The 23,321-nt window shown below is 35.4% G+C and overlaps 3 protein-coding genes across 3 annotated transcripts in view; all 3 read right to left on the bottom strand.

The window, feature by feature from the left end:
- Window positions 1-4,393: 4,393 nt before the first annotated feature.
- On the bottom strand, window positions 4,394-6,939 carry LOC127787152 (60S ribosomal protein L15-like). Its single transcript, XM_052315052.1, has 4 exons — window positions 6,791-6,939; window positions 6,491-6,657; window positions 4,923-5,120; window positions 4,394-4,822 (listed from the first exon to the last, which is right to left on the bottom strand). The coding sequence occupies exons 1-4, from the start codon at window positions 6,792-6,794 to the stop codon at window positions 4,577-4,579; spliced, it is 615 nt and encodes a 204-aa protein (XP_052171012.1). The 5' UTR covers window positions 6,795-6,939; the 3' UTR covers window positions 4,394-4,576.
- A 2,251-nt stretch (window positions 6,940-9,190) lies between these two features.
- On the bottom strand, window positions 9,191-11,808 carry LOC127787151 (60S ribosomal protein L15). Its single transcript, XM_052315051.1, has 4 exons — window positions 11,651-11,808; window positions 11,391-11,557; window positions 9,840-10,037; window positions 9,191-9,739 (listed from the first exon to the last, which is right to left on the bottom strand). Exons 1-4 carry the CDS (start codon window positions 11,652-11,654, stop codon window positions 9,494-9,496), a joined length of 615 nt encoding a protein of 204 aa, XP_052171011.1. The 5' UTR covers window positions 11,655-11,808; the 3' UTR covers window positions 9,191-9,493.
- Window positions 11,809-13,731: 1,923 nt separating this feature from the next.
- LOC127787708 (E3 ubiquitin ligase PQT3-like) overlaps window positions 13,732-23,321 on the bottom strand; it is a 29,475-nt gene continuing 19,885 nt past the window's right edge. The window contains exons 14-16 of the mRNA XM_052315780.1: window positions 15,890-16,169; window positions 15,073-15,210; window positions 13,732-14,970 (exon numbers count right to left, since the gene is read on the bottom strand). Of these exons, the coding sequence (XP_052171740.1) occupies window positions 16,076-16,169 (94 nt within the window). The 3' untranslated portion in view covers window positions 13,732-14,970; window positions 15,073-15,210; window positions 15,890-16,075. The remainder of the gene's footprint in view (window positions 14,971-15,072; window positions 15,211-15,889; window positions 16,170-23,321) is intronic.

Genomic DNA, 23,321 nt, shown 5'->3' with positions numbered 1-23,321 from the left:
ATGATTTAATTTATCTCGGGAGCTTGAGAGAAGTCAGAATCAGCTAGTTTCAGGCAAATTCTTAACCCTTTCCTCGTATTCTTCAATTCCCGTGAGAAATCATGTGATTTCTCATATTTTATATGCTCTCTTCGTCTGTTTCGACTCGTTTATTAATTATGAAAATTTGAGTCATTTGATTTAAATTTAATTTATTAAGCTGGCTTCGAGGATCTTATTAGCGTGATTTAATTTAAAATAAATATGAGACTCGTTGAGATTTTAATTGTGGTGCGCTTACGTGGGATTTTAAACGGCTAAATTAATTATATTACACGGTAGATTTATTTAATGAAAGCCGCGATTTTATTTATTGCCAGCGGACGTTTTACTTCGCAGCGGGTGCGCAAGAAAAGCAAGGAACGACCGTGTAGAGGCAAGCTCTTAACCCTCTCTTCTTGATCTTTAATTCCCATGAAAGACCCCATAATTTCCTGTATTTTATCACCTCCCTTACTTTAATTCGGCACCTTGCCTTATTGGTTGAACTATTAATCATTTATTTTAATTTAAATTAAATCTGAGACTTCTATAATTTTATTCGTTGTGAGCCTACGGGGGTTTGTATCGCCCCCATTCCTTTCGGAATGATGCTGAACCCAGTTGGGGAACTAGGTTCCTAGTCGTGCGGGTTTTATTTACGGTTTTTCTCAGATTTACTTATGATTTGGTTAGAGTTATTGAGCAGTGGGGCAGGGGTCAACCGTTTGGTGACGTTGGGGTAGACTACGGTACGGCCCTGAGGTGGACTGTCGGGCGGACACTCCTAGTCACTGACCGTTGGCCGGTGCCGGGCATTGCTGACTAGCTCTATCGGTATGTGATTTACTGCATGATTAGATACCTTGTATTATTGTTCATGATTTGATATGTACATGGGTACGGGATGCATGTTGGGATATTCATTTATTGAGTATGCTTGGACACGGACATTCTAGCTTGGTTAGGTTGCATCCAGCGCGGCATATGCATGGCGTGTGGTTTACTAAGTGGGCGGAGCATGGCCTGATGCCTGGATGTATGGGCGCCTTGTATCACGTTGATGCTCACTACGCCATTGCATTTCTATGTGCATTGCATGGATACTAGTAGTATTTAGTTCTCGGACGGGAGTACCGTTCCAAGGGAGCCTATGGCTCGGTTGTCGGGAGTACCGACGGATACGGGTGACGGGAGTACCGACCCGGGATTGCACACGCAGGTTTGTGGAGATATTTGTTGCCTTTCAGGGCAGCGGCAGGTTGGTATGGGACTTGGGTGCCATGTGTCTTGTGTGGGCCCCAAGGACCGGTATGTGCTTTTATTATGCTCTACTATTGTATTGTAGCGTCTCATGACTTGTGTGTACCTGGGGGTTTATTTTGGGGAGAGTTTTCTGGTTATGTTCAGCCTTCAGCCTTTCTTTTCTTTATGCTTGCTGAGTCTCTCGACTCACTTTGCTTTCCATCATTCCAGGTAGTGCAAGCGTGGGTCCGAGCAAGAGAGTCAGCGTCTAGTGGCAGAGTCGGTGCGGTGTACAGATAGTCCTGTCAATCCCTATCCACTCTGATGTCTAAGTAGAATTTACTCTATTATTTCGTACTGTACCAAGTCTTTTCTCGAGTCTTGTGTATGTCGACACAGGAGTTTGTGTTTATTTATTTATCTTGTGACCGCTGTGTTAGCAGGGTACCCATAGTGCATGCATGTCTTGAGCTTTGCTTCCGCTGTTCTTATTTTTGTGTATGCATGCCGGGGTGGTCTTTGTCTTGTGTTTATTACTTTTCTCCTCCCGTAGGCGCTCCCGTTCGGGTAGTTCGGGTGGTTGGGGATTATCCGGACGGGGGTGCTTACACTGACGGCTCTGCAACCCCGTCACAAATTTTTTTAAAAATTAAAAAAAAATTAAAATAAAAAAAATTAATAAATAACAAGAAACATTTTTAAAAATTTAAATTATATATAATAAATAAAAATTTAAAATTAATTATAGAAATAATTAAAAATTAACATTGAAAAGAAAATATTAAAAATTTGAAATTGAAAACTTTTATTGTTTTAAATAAAAAATAAAAAATAAAAAAAATATTTATTAATATAATTACATAACAAAATAGGATACATTTATACTATGACTACTAAATAACAATCAATAAATTTTACATTTTAATTTCTAATTGTAACAAATAATATAAACAATTAAACTAAAACTAAACTACCCAAAATAACTAAAATTAAATTAACACAAAATAACTAAATTTAAACAATTAAACTAAACTAAACTAACAACACAAAATAATACAAAATAACTAAAATTAAACTAACAAAAAATAACTAACTTTAAACAATTAAACTAAACTAAACTAACAACACAAAATAACACAAAATTAAACTAACAAAAAATAACTAACTTTAAACAATTAAACTAAACTAAACTAACAACACAGAATAACACAAAATAACTAAACAACACAAAATAATTCAAATTAAACTAACATAAAATAACTATTAACTGAATAATAAAACTAACCTTAAATTAAATTACCTTCAAAAGATTGAAAAAGCGATAGTAATGGCACAAAGGCAGCACTGGCGAGAGGCAATAGCGGACGAAGAAAACAGCGCAGAGGGAGATGGAGGAGAAAAGAGAAATCGTAGAGGGAGATGGTAAAGAAGAGAGAAATTGCAGAGGGAGATGGAGAAGAAGAAATAACGCGGAGGGAGATGGGGGAGAAGAGAGAAATCGTAGAGAGAGATGGGAGAGAAGAGAGAAATTGTAGAGGGAGATGGGGAAGAAGAAAACAACGCGAAAAAAAAGAGGAAGGACAGAATTTTAAAGTCGTCGTTTAATGACGGGGTTGACAGCCCATCACTAAATCTATGACGGGGATGTCAACCCCATCACTAAATTTGTGACAAGGTTGATAGCCATATCACTAAATCTTAAATTTTATATAAAACTAACTTTAAATTTTGTAGTGACGAGTGTCTGTCACTAAATTCATCACTAAATTTAAATTTTCTTGTAGTGTTTTGAGAGGGTGAGTGCGTCTTATTCAATACCTAATAATTATGAGGCAAAACTGCTTGTTAAGGGAGAAACCTACACTACTTGTGTAAAAGAGGATTGTATAGGCGCTTATGAAGCCTCTTTGGCAGTAGGTCTCCAATTTCCTTTTCCTGAGTTCAACTTCTTTTTTCTAAAGACTTTCTCTTTGGTCCCGTTCCAATTTCATCCCAATGGATAGGCCCAAGTAGTGGCTTTTTCTATCTTATGCCATCAAATGGGGGGGGGGGGGGGGGGGGGGGGGGGGTGTGATAGCATCTCCTAAGTTATTCAACTGCTTTTTCTATCTTATGCCATCAACTGCTTTTACATGTCCCGAGGGTAAGCAAATTTTTTATCAACCTTTCAAACAAGGTGGAAGGCTTTCAGAACAACTAGTTTGTGATGAAACTGCATGTTGGTGGGGACGTTCCTTGTCAATAATGTTGGGATTATGAACGTGAAACTTAGGCACCAAGCTTTCTCCTCCCCAAGATCATTTGTGCTCTTTATCATGTTTCCCTAGAGAAACTAGTGTCTTTGTTCACCCCCACAAGGTTTTGTCTGCTAAGGGTGTAGTTGTCCATTGATGGGGATGTCTAGTTGGTAACTTGAAGGGGTCTTCTAGGGTTTTAGCAGGTGTGAGAAGTGAAAATGCTCTATGTGTGGTCTTTAAACAGCAGTGTATGGAGGCAGATGCTTACCAATGAGATCTATTGACTTCCGACAATGGGGATTATTAAGTTTAAGAGTACGAAGGGAATCATAGGGTAGCTTGCTTAGTGGTCACCCTCCGAATTGAAGATTCTAATGCATTAGTGATGCACCTGTGTAGTTACTAACACTAAGACGTGCATGTTAAGCAGAGCACTTGAAGCTGCTTCCCTTCTTCCCGGAGATGAGATGATGCTGTGTGTGAATAATGAATGCGCATGTCAAAGTCCCCTTGATAATGCTCAATTGCAAGATACAACTGCTCTCGAGTAAAATTACTTACGAACTAGAGAGGATAAAGCACAATCAGTTAGAGTTGATCAGATTCAGCGGGCTAAGCCACGAAATAAAAACAGATCAATCTACACTACTTCAAAACAAGGAAAATCATAAGTCTAAAATGCCATAAAAAATAATCAACCATCCATATTTTTGAAATTATAGATGACTTGTATGGATCCGATGGTTTACTCTCAATCTAGTAATTAACGAACCACAGTTTTATAAAGATTTTACCATATGACTCAGATGCCAACTTAAGTACTCAGAATTATATGGTTCAACGAATCACTATAAGTAACGCTTATGGTCCATAGCCCCACTATGCTGCAGGCAAAATTTTGAAAAGTTTTCTAATAACATCTGAAATTTTAAGAACAAAATTATCAACATAATGCAAGTTCAGACCCTCAAACATGTCTTACATCCCATGAATCCCAACTTCAACAACCAGGAAAATATAAGATATCGATGAGTCAAATGCATTGTAACGCAAAGACAAACCCAAGTTTACTGAAATCAGCGATAGCGACGAAGGGAGAGGGTGTTGTTCCTCTTCCAGGTTGCTCTGCGAGAAGGCCGCGCCTTGTGATGCAAGTGTCCCTTTCCACGCAGACCTCTGTATTTCTTTCCAGCAGATGTGAGGCCTCGGAGTTCCCTATGCTTATGGACGGGCTTGCAGATCCAGTTGATTCTTGGGTCATTCCGCACTGCATTATGTGCAGCATCCACAAGGATTACCTCATAGTACTTGTAAGTTGAATCCTACATTGATAAATTAGGGCACGGAGCCCCATAATAAACATGAGATATCCCTAATAAGAAATGGGCAGGATGACTCTTTGATCAGCATTAGAACACATACCTCATTAATCCAGTATGAGTTGAGAACTTTAAGGCCACCCAATTTTCGACCTGCACGCTCCTCTGCCACTGACCTCTTGCTGCGCTGAAACTTCAGCTGTGTAACACCCTGGTTTGTGGGCTTTCCATACACAATACCCTTGGGAACAGGCCTCTTGCGGCCACCTCTTCTAACACGGACACGGTAGATCACATAACCCTGCGAACAGTTTGACTAGTCTCACTATCTGTATGATATAATTAGAGGAACTAATGGTGCAAGTAATGGCTTTTGTGAAGGCAGTTAAAAATCGAAAGAGCCACTCACTAAAACTTGGCTCTTTAATTCACAAAATACCCTAAGAAGCAGGCATTTGCACTAATAGTTAATTGCAATTCAACAGGCAACTTTCCTTTAATCTGAATTTGAAAATATGGACCAGATAGAGTCCACAGCTACTCACAGTTTCGGGAAACCCAGGTCATTTTTTAGGAGAACTATGAAGACAAAGATGGTCCATGAATACATTTGAAACACATTTACCAAGCACTTCAAACCAAATAAAAGAGTTTTGCTCATCAGGCATGCCTAAAAGACCAAATTGCCACAAATGCAAAACATAACTGGAAGTCAGTGACAAAACATATGTCTAACACATAAGGGCATACATCATGTGGGTGCCAAGATTAAATACATAATCTACCAGAAACAGTCAGATGAGCCCCCAAAATTACAAAACTCATATTTATTGATCTAGGAAGCAAGTAAATCATAATATATCAGCAATTTACCATGCATGCTAATGTCAGTCTACTTCCATACAACTTGGTGACAAGCTGAAGAACCAGATAAAACATGTGAATATGAAAGCAACAGTGGCAACTCAGATCACACTAACTTTTTTAACGCACAGAGACCAATAAAGGCTGATCTACCATGAGAAGGATGCTCCTATCACGAATGCAAGGTGATCAAAATTGCAATTGATACATATAAAACTAATGCTATCAAAATAAAAAATATGTGCCTTGGATATAACTTAGTTATAGCAGGTGCCAATGCCACATACTAAAAAATAAAGAAGAGTATTAATCTTATGCTTGAAAGTGGCGTGTCTTGAGGGAAAGAAGAACAAATATGAAGCTGATATCACTTGCACAAATACATTCTTACAGAAACCCAACAAATAAGGGTTTTGTGAGTAACATCTATTTGATTTCTTCTCGTATTCTGACTCTTACCTAAATAATAAATAAATATGCTGCGTCCATTCACATTGAAAATGAATCTTTGGCAGGTAGGTTTATTTTATTCTCATCCCTAAAAAAATGAGAAAACAAATACGTCTATCCTCAATTTCTTCATTATCTTTTCAAATATGTCCTTTCGCTCTCATTTTCCTCAACAATCCATGTTCCGAAACATCAGGCTAGTTTCAATCTCATCGTTTTCATTTCATTTCCTTTCCTTTCCCAGAAAAAAACAGGATCCGGCCCTAGCCTAAGCATTTAATGCGAATCGATAGAACCAGGAACAAACAAAGACTTTCACACATAAACTTTAAATGATATGGTGGTAAAGTCCATTACCTGTTTGGCCTTGTAACCCAAACGACGAGCCTTGTCGGGGCGAGTGGGGTGAGTGACGCGAACAATGGAGGGAAGCTGGCGGTACTCCCAGCACCTCACTCTAAGCAAAAACCTCATGACATCCGATTGCTTCTTCCTCCATAGCTCCGACACGTAGGTGTAAGCCCCTGTAAATCATCGCAAATCAAGTGGACTTTTAATACGAAATCTAATCGACCAAAAGGGAAACCAAATACAGTTGAAAATCGTAAACTCGTGTTTACAGAGAGAGAGAGAGAGAGAGAGAGAGAGAGAGAGGACCCATTGATTAGAGCTGCTGATCAGAAACGCGAACTGCAGAGGGTCTCAGTGGAAGGAGAGGGGATTTTGTTTATTGAACTGCTAGGGTTTAATGGTTTCCCCTCACTGCAAACGGACTTGGGCTTGAGACCTTCTTTGTTTAGGCCCCCAATAATGGGCCTTGTGATATATATTCTAAATGGGCCCGATATTTAGAGAGATTGTAAATCTGTTTGGCCGCTATGAGATGGCAGAAGAGTCTTTTTTTTTTCTTTTTTTTTTAATAAAAGCATTTTTATTTCTTATACAATTAGATATTATAAAAGTTTGTACCAAATAAAATTATAGGGTTGATTTAGGGTTAGTTTGGTGTGGCTTTAAGGTGAAGTTTAAGTTTAAACTTATAAATGGTTATGAGACCTAAGATTTTACGAAAAATTTATAGTGTTTGATACAAAAATATAAAAAACACTAAATAAAAAACCCTTATCACACAAACACTTAATTGGATTCAAGTACTGCTAATAGTAATATAGTAGTCATTTCCGTTTGTTCCCACTTCTTTCATTTGCTAAAAATAATACTTCTTTGGCAATCTTACAAAAATATTTCTGAATTACCATTCAATTCTATATTCATTTCAATGAATCAATTAAGGGCTAATTTGACTATGTGTTTTTTTTTTTAAGTTTTTAAGCTAGGTAATGTTTAAATTAATTATAGCATTTAAGTTGGGTAATGTTTAAACTGATAATGCGTTTGGATAAATAAATTTTTAAATTATCAATTAACAATTATGTATTTAGTTTGAAAGAGTTGATCAATTATTATAATTTGATAAAAAGATAAAAATAGACACATTGAATAATGTAAAATTTTATCATTAACTGTTAATAAATTATATATAATTATTAAAAAATATATTAACATACTATATATACACTTTTTTTTTCTTATAATATATTATCTTTAGATTAATATCACTATATATACAATATATATATAACGAGAGTCGATCAGGGCAGCCGCCAAGGATGGAGGCGTGGGCAGGGATTGAGGTTGCAGCGAATGACTATTGCGGCTGGAGGCAGCAGCTAATAGGGATGAGAATAGATTTGAGGTGACAGCTACCAACAACGACTAAGGAGTTGGAGGTGATGGCTAGGGCGATGGCAAGGCTAAGGCCATCTCCAAGGCAGCTCCCTAAGTCAAAAAATGAGGAGTGAAGTGTTTGAATTCATCTCCAATGCAGCTCTCTATATGTCTTGTCACTCCTCAAAATTTGACTTTGATTAAAATGGCTCCCTATAGATAAGGAGCTGAAATTTGCTCCCTATTTCATTTTATATATATTTTATATGTATTAAAGTATTGAGTGAATTATATTTTATGCATTTGATTATATATTTATTTGTATGTAAATATTTAATTATTTTGTGTATTTGATTATATATTTTGTGTATGCATATATTTAATTATTTTGTGTACTCGATTATTCATTTTGTGTATTACATAATTTTTTATATATTTTAATATAATGTTTTGAAATTGATCCTAAAAATGAATGTCAAAATTACTCAATTAGATTATTTAATATTGTATTTAAAATAATAATTATTATATCATAAGGATAGTATTTATTTTTAAAATTTTTTACACAGTTTGCCAATTAAATTTCGAATTATAGAAATATTTTAAATAATTTTGTTAAATAATCATTTTTAAAAAATATTAGAAAATTTATTTATAAATATATTAAATATTATAAAAATCTAATACCATTATATTTATTATTAAATTATCAAATACATAATAAAAATTATAAGTGAGATAAAATAAATAGAATTAAAATTTATTAATAAATAAGTGAGATAGGGAGTGTGATAGGGAGAAGAATAAAGAGTGTGGTTAGAACACGCATAATTTTTTAAATAAAATCAGAATATGAAGTGAATTATTTATAATATAATAAAAAATAGAATAGGTAGTGTAATTGGAAATGAGCTAATGACAGGCTACAGGGGCAGCCAGAAATTGGCTGCAGAGGGTTAAATAAAAAGAAAATGAATTGAAAATTGATGTTTTTATTGAGGATAAATAGGTAATTTTATGGTAACTCAGCTTTTATTTTAGTAATTTTTTGTAAAAGCTGAGGGGAAATAATTTCTCAAAAAACTGGTATAGTGTTTAAACTATACAGCTTTTAAACTGTTTTGAGTTTGCCAAACATATAGTTGCAAAACGTTTGATAACTTATAAGCTAAATGAATAGTTTATAAGCGGTCAACCCGCATAGCCAAACTAATAAAACACAGTTTTATACAGAGTCATAGACGTCTTACTCTAAATTCTTTGTTCATAGATAAGTGCCACTTGGGGAGAGAGACATTACTCCTCTCCAAATGCAAGTAAACCAAATCCTACAATCAAACACAATCCTTCAACATATGATTCAAATGAAAACTAAAGCATTCAGCATTCAGTATTCAGGTTTTAGGGAATCCCCTAAATTCCCCTAACCTATGCTGCGGTACAAATTTTGAAAACTTGCTACCAAAATCCAAAATTTTAGGAACAAAACTATCAACTTTATGGAAAGTTAAACCCTCAAACATGTCTCACATTCGCCGAACTCCAACTTCAACCAACAGAGAAAAATATAAGATGTCTATGAGACAAAAACATATTGCAACGAAAAGAAAGAAAGCAGCAGTTTAAGTAAATTTAGCGGTAGCGACGAAGGGAGAGGGTGTTGTTTCTCTTCCAGGTTGCTCTGCGAGAAGGCCGCGCCTTGTGATGCAAGTGCCCCTTTCCACGTAGACCTCTGTATTTCTTTCCAGCAGAAGTGAGACCTCGGAGTTCCCTATGCTTATGGACGGGCTTGCAGATCCAGTTGATCCTTGGGTCATTCCGCACTGCATTATGTGCAGCATCCACAAGGATTACCTCATAGTACTTGTAAGTTGAATCCTACATTGATAAATTAGGGCACGGAGCCCCATAATAAACATGAGATATCCCTAATAAGAAATGGGCAGGATGACTCTTTGATCAGCATTAGAACACATACCTCATTAATCCAGTATGAGTTGAGAACTTTAAGGCCACCCAATTTTCGACCTGCACGCTCCTCTGCCACTGATCTCTTGCTGCGCTGAAACTTCAGCTGTGTAACACCCTGGTTTGTGGGCTTCCCATACACAATACCCTTGGGAACAGGCCTCTTGCGGCCACCTCTTCTAACACGGACACGGTAGACCACATAACCCTGCAAACAGTTTGACTAGTCTCACTGTCTGTATGATATAATTAGAGGAACTAATATTGCATTAATTGCTTTCGGCAATAGCAGTTAAAAATCAGAATATTCTCTCACTCAAACGTGGCTATTTAACTCGCAAAATAGTCCACCAAGCATGCGTTTGTACTAGTAATTAATTGCAACTCAACAAGGCACTTGTCCTGTAATATGAAAATATTGACTAGATAAGGTCCACAACTGCTCGTGGTTTCTAGAAAACCATCTCCATCTTTGGGACTACTAATCAAACAAAGATGATCCATACATACATTTGAAACACATTTAACAAACACTTCAAACCAATTAAAGAGTCTTGCTCATCGGGTATGACCAAAAGAACAGGTTGCCACACATACAAATTGAAACATAACTGGAAGTCAATGCTACACTCAGTCCATGATTGATCCATATGGCTAAAACATGAACATACATTATGTATGTGCAGAGATTATTTGCATAGTCATGCAACAACAGTTGGATGAGTTCCCAAAATTACAAAATTCATATTCATTCATCTTGGAAGCAACTATATCACAACATATCAGCAATTTAACAAGCTTACCAATTCTAGTGTTCCTCCATGCAACTTGGTGACAAGCTCAAGAACCAGATTAAACATGTGAATATAAACTGCAATAGTGACAACTCAGGTCACACAAATCTAAATACATATGGACCAATAAAGGCTGATCTACCATGAGAAGGATGATCCTATCAAAAAATGCATGGCGATCAAAATGCACAAAGTATCTATACATTTAACATTATTGTTAACAAAAGCAAAGAATGTGTCACAAACTGAAAAATAAACAAGAACATTAATATCATGCTTCAAAGTAGCATATTTTGAAGGAGGGGTAAACAAATACGAAATTGATACCAGTAGTACAATACATTTTTAATTTTTTACAGTCAACCAACCAAATAAGATTTTCGTGAGTAATATCTATTTGATTTCTTTTCTTATTCCGACTCTACGAAAATTATGATAAATAAGCTGCATCGGTTTAGATTGGAAAATAAATCTTTGGGCAGGTATATTTAAATTATTCTCATTCTCTAACAAAATTGAGAGGAGAAATACATCTATCTTCAATTCTTCATGTTCTTTTATAATATGTCCTTTCGCTCTCATTTTCCTCAACAATCCATGTTCCGAAACATCTGGCTATTTTAAATCTCATCGTTTTCATTTCCTTTCCTTTCCCAAAAAAGACAGGATCCAACCCTAGCCTAAGCATTTAATGCGAATCGACAGAACCAGGAACAAACAAAGACTTACACACAAACTGTAAATGATATGGTGGTAAAGTCGATTACCTGTTTGGCCTTGTAACCCAAACGGCGAGCCTTGTCGGGGCGAGTGGGATGAGTGACGCGAACAATGGAGGGAAGCTGGCGGTACTCCCAGCACCTCACTCTAAGCAAAAACCTCATGACATCCGATTGCTTCTTCCTCCATAGCTCCGATACATAAGTGTAAGCCCCTGTTAATCATCGCAAACCAGACGTTACCATCGCGAATGAAGCAGAAAGCCTGTGTGGAGAGAGAGAGAGAGAGAGAGAGAGAGAGAGAGTACCCATCGAGAACGGCTAGGGTTTGTTGCTGAGAGAAACCCTAACTGCAAGGAGAGAGGTTCCCCTTATAATACAGTTATTACACATGGGCTTCAGCTGGGCCCAGTTCATGGACTTGATGATAGCCCGATATCCGGTCTGCTTCCGAACGACAACGTTTGGAATTAGGGGATATAATAATTTCTTGGATTTTTAATTGATGGCACGTAACGTTTGGAATGCTACATTTTTAATATACCGACTTTTTCTAATTTTTCGGGTCTCGAGAGATGAGAAGTTGGAAATTGTTCTTTCGAATTTATTACTGAAAAGAATAAAAATAAATATTATGCTACTTTATTAAAAACTTTAATGATATGTCATTTTACTTGAGTATATAATATATTATTATTATAATAATTACATTATATTATAGATAAATGGACTTTAATCTGTTGTTTGCGCTTAACGCAGACATACAGCGAGAAGGAGTGAGGTCCACTCCCTCTCTAATTTTATTCATTCATGTTGAACAAACATTATGTTATCTTATACGAGCAATATAATATTTCACTATAATAATTTATATTACAAAATATATATTATAATAATAATAATCTCATAGGTCCCACTCCCAAATCTTGTAATTCAAGAGTAAATTTTCCATACTAATGATTAATTGTTCTCTTTATAAACTTACTATTTTGCAATGAAAATGTGCATTAATAAGATGAACACAAGAAGTATCCATCCCTTAATTGTGCCAAGAATGTAAACGTTAAATAATAATAATAAGACATGTCCAACCAAGCAGGTTCAGCAAGTGCTACCTAAGCGTGCATCCAATGAGTCAAACTGAGACACAAACATCACCTTTTCACCAGAAGACTGGCTTTTTTCTGTTGGGGGGGCTGCTTCATCACCTGGTGGAGCACTCCCCTAGAAATCAGATTCCTTCGTGCTCACTACCCGGCATCTAAATACGGCTGTCTACTTTGAAGAATTTGGAGTCATTTAAAAAAAAAAAAATCAAAAGAACAAGAAAATTAAAAATTATGTTCAAAACAATTTTTTAAATTAAAATAGAGAAAACAAATTTTCTGTTTTGTAAATTTATACTAAACTTTAAAAAAACATCTTTTTTAATATTTCTTTTATACATTTTATTCATATTTTCTCACATTTTCAAGAAAAAAATATATGATTTTCTATGGAAAATGCTTATTTTGAATCCTCCAAGCTACACATCCTTTATCGACCTTGCCTTTTCATCGCACATTCTTCAGCCTTAGCCCCTATTTTGAAGGATTGCAAACCATTTGACTCTTCTCTTATTGTAAATTTATTCCCAAATTGACTATTTGAATTGTTTGACTCTTTATTTCTTATAGATCATTTGCAAATCATCGACCTCTCGTTTGCAATGGCTATTAACTTTTACAGCTTAGCCTTGACCGTAAAAAGTAATCGTAGATCGAATCTAGACACGCGTATGTCTTATCTAATTCTCTCTTTTTTCTTTTTCTAATCCTTTTCAATTGTGGGATTACCAACGTTGAAGTGAAAGAAAGCGCGAAAATAACATGAATTTAAATGCATTCTCTTATTTTTTAAAATTTAAAATTGATTTCATATCTAATAAAAATAAACGTATTTTTTATTTTTCTCTAATTTTTTGAAGAAATAAAAACATAAAAATAGAGGTAAAAATAAAAAATTAGAAACAAAAAATATTCTCCACAAGTAAATAATTCCTCAGTGTCCATCTCTAAAATAAAAATGAAAAAAAAAACAAAATAATGATAAAGTAAAGTTGGTTATAAATTAAAGCATTGAAAAGAAAAATAAAATACAAATACCGGAAATGGGAAATACGACCACCATTTACATTATTGTTATTGGACACAAATTTTCTGGATTCTCTCTTTAGACCATGTTTGGAAAAATATCATATCATCAACAAGTATGTTTGTGCGCCCCCCCCCCCACACACACACACATTGACTTAGATCAGATGTTAAATAATAATAGCAGCAAGATAAATCCGGAGAAAAATTGAAATTTAAACACACACCAGCCAAACAAACTAAAATTTTCCATGAGAGGAAACCATGACCTCACCACCACTCTAATATTATACAGAAGACGAGAGTGGAGGCGAACATAAACATTTAGAAGGTAACTTCCTGAGAATAATAATAATAAAACTAAAAGCATTTAAGTGAGGAGCAAGAACAGCAAATACAAGAAGAAACACCCACCATTGACATCTAAAATAATGCCGCTCCCCCAGCTGGAACAAGGACAAGGCAGACCAAACAAAGTTAAATACTATGGACATCCCAAAATTCTTCAAAACTAGTGTTATTTAAAAAATGTATACACTCAGTCACAAGAACTTCTAAAACAGCACTTGCCAGTCAGCATTACATGTTTCATAACTGTTTTTGCACAAAGAAGGGTGAAATTCAGGTGGAAGATCACCCCAACAGAACGAGTGGAAGCTAGGCAGCCCTTCAATTTTTCTCTCAAAAGCAAGCAAGAGATCCAATGGAGAATAAACACTCGTATGAAGGTGGTCCAGAAACAAAGCAAGAAAAAGAAAACCAACAGTGGCTTCGAGAGAAGAAGAAAAAGAAAGCAAAACAAAGAAGAATCCTAGCAAAAGAAAACAATACAAGATTCCATGCTGAAGCAATAATCTTACTCATTTGGCTCCAAAATGGCAACAGCTCCACTTGGCAACGCATATGGTCCATCTTGAGTTGTCATTAACATAGTTCTTGGTATACCAGTTGGAGGTTTTTACTCTTTTTATGTCATAATTAGGATCCCCACTAGCAGGGCAGTTCTGAATAAAATGCCCCGAACAAAAAATTATATAAATATATTTTAATTCTTTCGCCAGTATAGTTCTTTCCTCTTTGTCCATCCTCTTATTATAAGTTCAAAAGTAATCATCAAAAAAAAAAAAAAGTAATCATCAAATGTACATACCAGGCACCTTACACCTGTAGCACACATAGCCCTGTGAAGGCGTTCTCCACTCCAAAGCACCTCGACCAGCAGAAATAAAATACTTAACTTTAGTCCCCAAACCATAATTACTAAGCAAGCACTGTACGTGACCCACCACCACAATACAAGAGAAACCAATCCAAACAAACATTCACAGTAGACAATAGGTATTATGGACTAAAGTACTAAGCAACATGATTCATGCATTTGATGAACAGATACAGTTAATCACAAAACCAAAATTGGTACAAGAGTATACCCCAAAGCCACGTCCACACATACCCGTCCAAAACCTCTACCAGTGGCAAAATGGTCAGAAGTTTGACTGCAAGCAAAAAGAACTAGACTAGGTGAGATTCTATCACATATTATTCCACATCAATAATCAGAAACCAATCATCAAAACATTAACAGGACAGCATGCCACCTCTTCCAATTCAGTGCTGGGGTATTAACTAAAGCTTTGATCTTGCTGTCCTTGTCAACTTTTCTGGGAGGGGAAGCATCCCAGGTTGGGAATTGCATATAAATCATTTAGTAATTCATCCCATTCTGTATCTTCAGGCTGCAAAGCCCCACAATTATTAAGTTATCACACCAAGATCAATATTTTTTTCTCTTTTTCTTGTAAAAATGACACCAAAGACTATAACTAATCCTTGGGACCCTATGAAAAGTCAGCTTTTGAACTGAAGAAAACACAGCAAGCTAGACCTTACATGTCTCATGGCAGATCAATCAACTCCTAGGTAAACAGTTTTCACTGCCTGAGCATCATTAGATATAAGCATGATGACAAGTAAAATAACAATATACTGGGAGATCTATTTATAGTTTTCTAGGCAAGGGGTTCTGCTCATATTTGATTCATAAGTTAAAATAGAAAGTATGAGTTACAAAATAAAGAAAAATAAAATTGTCTAGACAGAATGTCCAGTGAACGAGTTCGAATTAGAATAGGGAGGTTTGAAAGAAATTTGATAATAATTTTGGAATTTTGAAAATTTGAAGCAAAAATTTCATCTAAATATCTCCAAGTGTCGAGGTTATGCCTCTTCCAGTTACACAATCTCAGCACATAATACTAAGGTTGTTAGTTATACCAACAACATATCAAGACTTAAAGCTAAAATTAGAATTTGATATAAATATGTTTTCCATAGTAGATGGCATAGAAGATAACTGGGACATGCAACATAACAGGGTCTTAGTCTTTCAATTCAAGTTCCAAAGAATAGCATTACCAAATTTTTGTGGCCTATGAGAGCGGCTTGATAGAAACCTTTATCACCACCATCTATCAGAAACTCATGCAATGTCTTTTCTAAAATGTTTCTTCATGCATTACCCAAGAACTTATTTCAATTTTACAAAGCTATTCCTCTCTTAATTCAACTCCCGTACAGGTGTTTCTGCAGATATCACGAGCTTTATTTGCTTGCAGAATGAGACAAACAAATGCGAATCACACGATTTGTGAGAGCATTCTTCTTTCTCCTAGTTGGTGCATAATGTGAGAACATACTGCACAAAAAACAGAGAAAAAGAAAAGAAAGGGAAATGACTAAGTCAGATTTGGAGAAGAAGATAGAAACAAATTAAATAAGGGTTTCAGAGATAGTTAGATGAAAATACCATATAAGCATCCTTAATGAATTCTGTTGAATAATCCACAGAAGTATAGAATGAGATAAGTCAGCCTTCTAAAAATTAGCCCTGATCCTATCCTCCATATTTAGAAAGCTGTTCAGTTTTAGAGATTTCCTAATGTTGTGTTGTATCTTTTGTTTCCTTTTATAGTGCGAACAATTGTGAGAAAACTTGGTATAAATTTCTCTACGTCTTCACTAGGAATAATTACAATATATATAGGAAAAAGAAATCAATCAAATCCCTATAACTAAGAAAAAAAGAAGGAATCTTAATTACATCAATTACTAATTTACATCAATCAATCAATCCCAACAATTAAGATTGATTATAATCAATCCCATAAATTGTGGGATAAGATTGATTATAATTAATCCTGTAGATTGTGGGATTGATTAATTATAATCAATTCCATAGATTGTGGGATAATTGGGATTGACAATCAATCCCATAGATTGTGGAAGCTGATTTTCCAACACTCCCCCTCAAATTGGTGAATAAATGTCAATCATTCCCAACTTGCCCACATAAGACTCAAAGCTTGGTTTGGATAGAGCTTTGGTGAGAACATTAGCTTCTTGAGAAGTTGTGGGAACATAGGACAAGAGTATAGTTCCATTATCTATTTCAGACTTGATGAAATGTCTATCGATTCTAACGTACTTCATCCTGTTATGCTGAACTGGGTTGTGTACTACACTTATAGCTAATTTACTATTACCATAAAGTTTCATGGGACTAGTGATAGACATGTTTAAATTTACCATAAGTCTTTGAATCCAAATGAGCTCACAAGTTCCTTGAGCCAATGCACGAAACTTGGCTTCTCCACTGCTTCTTACAACAACAGTTTGTTTTTTACTTCTCCAAGTGACTAGATTTCTCCAAACTTTAGTGCAATTCCCAGTTGTAGATTTACTGTCATCTACTGCTCCTGCCCAATTTGCATCTAAGTACCCCACTACATCCCTAGTATTTATCTTTCTGAACAGTAATCCTTTTCCTGAACTTCTTTTTAAATATCTCAGGATCTGAATTGTTGAATCCATATGCCTTTTCGTGGGAGCATGCATGAATTGGCTGATCCAGCTCACACTAAAAGCGATGTCTGGCCTAGTTAAGGATAGATAGATCAATATTCCTACTAGCTGTTGATAGGTCTCCTTGTCCACTGGAGGACAACAGGCACTCCTTTAGAGCCTAATCAGAAGTTGGGATATTCTAACAGTCCAGTTATGGAAAAAGGAAGATATCAAAGATTGGTGGGATGTCTGATTTACTTATCTCATACCAGGCTTGACATTGCATTTGTTGTTAGCTTGGTGAGTCAGTCCATGCATAATTCCACTGAGGAACATATGCAAGCAATGAGGAGAATCCTATGCTACCTTAAGACAACTCCTGAGAAAGGCTTGTTGTTCAGACTAGGGAAGGAAATGAAAGTTCTAGGGTATACGGCTACTGACTATGGAAGATCATTGGTGGATAGGAGGTCAACTACAGGGTATTGTGTCTTTCTTGGAGGTAACTTGGTGTCTTGGAGAAACAAAAAATAAAGTGTGGTGGCTCGGTTTAGTGCAGAGGCTGAGTTTAGAGCAATAACTCTCGATTTATTTGAGCTACTGTAGCTAAGGATAGTGCTGCAAGACCTAAAAATCCCTAGCAATGGACTAATAGAGTTGTGTTGTGACAATCAGTCAGTTATCAACATTGCACATAATCCTGTGTAATATGATAGGACCAAACATATTGACATTAATCGTCATTTTATTAAAGAGAAGTTGGAAGCTAAGGAGGTTTGTATACCCTTTGTTACTTCAGCAAATCAGATTGTTGATGTACTAACAAAAGGCCTACCTATTAAGAGGTTTGAAGAACTTGTAAGCAAGCTGGGAATGATAGATATTCATTCACCAGCTTGAGGGAGAGTGTTGAATGATTCACAGAGATCGGAGGAGATTAAAGGAGCGTGAGCTATCTTTCCTAAAGTCAAGGCAAATATCTTCTCCAAGATTAGATCTTGATTTAACAAGTTTCCTAATTCTGTAATTGTATCCTTAGTTTCCTTGTATAGGGTACAACATATTTGTTTTTCCTTTTCTATAACTTTCCTATAGTGTAATCTTCTTCCCTATTAATAAGGAATGTATTCAGTGTCTATAATGATCAACTGAGAACAATTTCATTGCTCTTCCTATTCAATCTATACCAATTTCTACAATATATATATATATATATACACACACACACACACCAAATCGATGTAGGAATAGGTATACATGTTTTACTAAATAAATATAGAAATAAGGATATATCTTATTCAAAATTCATATAGGAAAATGCATTAGTAGATGTGCATATACACAATACACATAGAGAGGTAGGAGAGCAAGTCAGAGATGAAAGAAGAAAGATAGAGAGAAGGATTAAAGGAATGAGTCCTTAGCAAGTTTTGGTCTAGCTTAGTTCTTTAGAAACACTCATTCAAGTTTGGTCCTTATAGTTAGACATGATCAAGGTGAGTAGACAATGTATGTTGTGATAGATGGTTTTCATTTCCTTGTCAAATCTCATGCATACAATAATTTCTGTAAAAGCAATTAGGGCAATAGGAAACCTAGGGCACAAAATACTGAAAATGAGAGAGAGAAAGAAGAAATGCTCTTGAGAACTTTCAATTGAGAGAATGAAAAATGAACTCAACGTTACAAGAGAAAGGCTCGTTGAGTTTATATACTGTCGAGCCTAAGCCACTAAGCTAATCACCGCCAAACTAATTAGCTATCAAACCATGCAGCATATATATCAAGACACAATAGCTAACTAACAACAACACAATAGATAATGAAAACTGAAATGAACTCAATCAAGTTCTTCCACTTACTATCTTTCAATTGAAATTTGCAAAGCTTATGGGAAAAGGAAAAATATTTTATTCCTCTGCCAAATTGTTTATGTTATAATTGTGGAGCTTAAAATGTCAGGGATAAGTCTTTTATTACTCCTTTTGCCTGCTCAATGGTTAATTGATATTTGCTATGGATTTGATTGCAAAAGGATTGTTTTGTTACAAACCAGATTGTTAAATGTTTATGATTGATTTGTTATGAGTGGTATTCTTAGTATACTTGATGGATACATGAAATTAAGATCATAAGAAATATTTTGGGGAGAACCTTTGTTAGAGTACTACAAGTTAATGTCAATAAACATTAGCCTTGGTGCATCTTGACAACCAAAGTTTGCAGGGATAATGCTAATCGTGTGTCGTCCAACACACACGGATTTCCATTGACACAGATGCAACCAATAATTGTTATATGGATTCATTTTGCTTAGGGTACTCCCAAGAAATTGAACCTATTGGTTTCTCAATCACTTTCAAAAAGAAAATAATTTATTTGGAAAAAAACGAATTTTCTTGAAAAATAATTTATTTGCCTTATTACAAAAAATAATTTTTCTTGCATTTATTTCATGAGAAAATATTTCTTGAATAAAAGCTCATGCATATTACTTGTCCCGATTCCCCATGATATATTACTTTGCTCACTAGGTTTCAACTCATTAGAGATTCTTTTAAATTTTTGGGTAGTAGTTTCAATTGTTAAGCCGAGGCATCAGACTATTGGAAGAAGTCAAGTCTAGTCTAGTTTAGCTTAGTTATTTCATTTTAGTACGACCCACTTTGTTCTTGTGAGCATTAGTTTTGTCTTAGTAATTTTTATTATTCTAAGTAGTTGCAGGATTGCTATAGGTAGGGATTGTACAAAAAAGTAGGACATGACACAATCGAGATACACGAATTAATAAAATAATTTTTATATTTTTAAAACATAATAAAGTATCAAAAGATTCAAAACTATATTCCAAACTCACAAACATGCATTAAAGTTCATAAGTTTAAATTATAAATGAATAACTCTAATCTAATTAGCAATCAACTCATAATCTAGTTGTCTTCGTCACTTACAATCCAATCAATGTAAAAACTGGTAGTGAATAGAAGCATGAAAGGTATGAAAATTAAATAGTTATGTAATCAAAACATGGAAAAACAAAATAATCACACAATTACCAAATTGTAAAACTAAAGAATAACAAAGAAACCTTATTTTGTAGTCTTCAAAGTGTCTGCATAAGTGCTGCGTGTATCCTATAAGTGTCCCCTCCCTTATCCTTTTAAAAAATTTTAAGAAAGTGTGAACATGCCACATGGGTGTGTCGGAGGCGTGTTCGACACTCTGATGGTGACACCAATACAACAGCCCCTAGGAAGTGTTTGTGCTTCATAGATAGTTATTATTGTCATGATATGATACATACAGAGGTTTGCTTAATCCTAAGGGGCCTTTGGCTTATTAAGGGTTGGACATCAATCATGGGCCTTTGATGTGCCGTGACACTTTCACATGAGATTAATTGAGTTGAGAAAAACAAGTTGCCAAGTGATCTTTAGGTGCGAGATTCCATGCATGTGGTGGCATCTTAAGTGGTGATTCAAGACAAAGTGGCTGAAGTTATCTTGAAATGGTCACTTTAGTGGCCAATTTTCATAGCAAGTTGGCTGATTGTGTGCTAAACTTCATGAGATGAAAACTAAAGTGGCTAAAATTATTAGAATAAACTAACAAAAGTGATCAGCCAAGAGTGCTAAGTGGTGGTTTTGACATTCTCCAAGCAAAAGGGGTAAAATGTTGGAATTAAAGGTGGCATTAAGATGGTGAGGTGTCAACTTAATAGCAAATTAAGATGATGATTTATTTTTCATCACTTAAGGCAGCGACTGTTTTTAGGGATACAAAAGGAAGTCTCCTTTTTGCAATTGAGAAGTTTAGGGAATTGGTCAAGTGAAAGCACCGAGGGATAGAAATAAAGAACATAGTGATTAATCTATTTTCCATGAGGTGGGGCTGACAAACTTGATTGTTGGGGGTGCAACTGAGGTTTGGAGTCTTAAAAATACTAGGTACTAAACAACTTAATTACTAGAAGATTGGGTGTTATATTTAGGCAATTTATCATGATGAGAACCATTTAGAAATGATCTAACACAATTATAGAAGGAAAAAAAAAGTTCTTACTGAAATTTGAAGGTCTCAGCTAACCTTTAAAATCCAAAGCTTACTAGAATTTCCAGTTTCAAACGAGGTGTAGCCTCTCGGAGGTGGTAGAACACGTACATAGTATAAAAACGGATTAATCTAGCAAATTGAGAAGTTTGGCATCTCTTGAAAATACTTAGGCAATTTATCATGATGAGAACCATTTAGAAATGATCTAACATAATTATAGAAGGGAAAAAAAAAAATTCTTACTGGAATTTGAAGCTCTCAGCTAACCTTTAAAATCCAGAGCTTACTAGAATTTGCCAGTTTCAAACGAGGTGTAGCCTCTTGGAGGTGGTAGAACACCTACATAGTATAAAAACGGATTAATCTAGCAAATTGAGAAGTTTGGCATCTCTTGCAAATATTTAGGCAATTTATCATGATGAGAACCATTTAGAAATGATCTAACACAATTATAGAAGGAAAAAAAAAAATCTTACTGGAATTTGAAGCTCTCAGCTAACCTTTAAAATCCAGAGCTTACTAGAATTTGTCAGTTTCAAACGAGTTGTAGCCTAGTGGAGGTGGTAGAACACCTACATAGTATAAAAAAGGATTAATCTAGAAAATTGAGAAGTTTGGCATCTCTTGCAAATATTTAGGCAATTTATCATGATGAGAACCATTTAGAAATGATCTAACACAATTATAGAAGGGAAACAAAAAATTCTTACTGGAATTTGAAGCTCTCAGCTAACCTTTAAAATCCAGAGCCTACTAGAATTTGACAGTTTCAAACAAGGTGTAGTCTCCGTGGAGGTGGTAGAACACCTACATAGTGTAAAAATGGATTAATCTAGCAAATTGAGAAGTTTGGCATCTCTTGCAAGTGCTTGGGCAAGTGAAATAAGAGAGGAATAGATAAAAGGTGGGATAGAGAGAATAAGAGAGGTGGTCTCAATAGAAAGAACCAAGAGCTCTCAAGTGAGGGAGGATTTAGAAAGAAAAGAGAGAACCAAGAGGAGGAGCAAGCTCGGCTTTCAACTGAGACTTGAATTACTAAATAAATAAATTCTCATCAATCTTAATATTGCTTGGTTAATTTGAATCAAAGAAGGAAAGAAAAAAAACTAGAAAACTTGTTCTTTGTCTAGGAAGCTGAGATAAAAGAGATGAAACCAAGGCTTCACTAAGTCTTCTCCAAGCTACAAGAAGGTTGTCAGTATCAGTTTCATAAATGCAAAAATATAGTTGAATTATTTATTGTTAGCTATGCAAGCATGTTTATCAGTTATATGCATTTTAGCTATATATTGTTGCATTTCTTGAAGAGTCTATGGCCATAGTATAGTTAACTTGTCATGGGGACCAGAACAGGATACTTACCATGGTTGGTTATAGCCAATGATAGAGTGTAGATGGTCTAGGTGGTCCAACGTTCACCTTAGCTTGGTAATGACAGAATTTTAGCTCAAACAGTATATCCCCTGATATGACAATTCAAAACAGTTCATGCTTTACATCATTCATGCATGTAAATGTAGTGTTTCTAACCCTTATCAAGTAGTAGTTGATTAGTGGTTAAATATGTCAAATATTATCATATTTTTATCCATTTTTTATCTAATGAATATGATGATTTGGCATGTTTATTTATTTTTTGCAAGGACTTATTGAAATTGTGCCTAAGCCATGCAAATTGCATAAGTGATCAAAGTCATATCTGGGTGTGTGGAGAGAGAACATCCGGATGTTACTCAGCACATCCGGATGACCATCCAAGAACATCCGGATATGAAGATGCCGCATCCGAATGCATGAAGACGTATCCGGATAGCCATCCAAGGCCATCCGGATATGAAGATGCTACATCCGGATGCCACTCAGCGCATCCGGATACAAATGAAGAAGCTGCCAAGAGAGATATTCGAATACCTCACAACGTATCCAGATATGAAGAGTATATATCCGGATG

Source organism: Diospyros lotus, chromosome 12 (genome assembly GCF_014633365.1).
Source record: "Diospyros lotus cultivar Yz01 chromosome 12, ASM1463336v1, whole genome shotgun sequence".
Taxonomy (NCBI): domain Eukaryota; kingdom Viridiplantae; phylum Streptophyta; class Magnoliopsida; order Ericales; family Ebenaceae; genus Diospyros; species Diospyros lotus.
The sequence above is the reverse complement of the archived record's forward strand: the minus strand, read 5'-3'. Positions and strand labels throughout refer to the sequence as shown.

Coding starts and splice junctions, on each gene's coding strand:
- LOC127787152 (XM_052315052.1), bottom strand. Junction 5,121..6,490: donor TGGGTTACAAGGCCAAACAG/GTAATGGACTTT, acceptor AACTGTTCGCAG/GGTTATGTGATCTACCGTGT. Junction 4,823..4,922: donor ACTCATACTGGATTAATGAG/GTATGTGTTCTA, acceptor TTATCAATGTAG/GATTCAACTTACAAGTACTA.
- LOC127787151 (XM_052315051.1), bottom strand. Junction 10,038..11,390: donor TGGGTTACAAGGCCAAACAG/GTAATCGACTTT, acceptor AACTGTTTGCAG/GGTTATGTGGTCTACCGTGT. Junction 9,740..9,839: donor ACTCATACTGGATTAATGAG/GTATGTGTTCTA, acceptor TTATCAATGTAG/GATTCAACTTACAAGTACTA.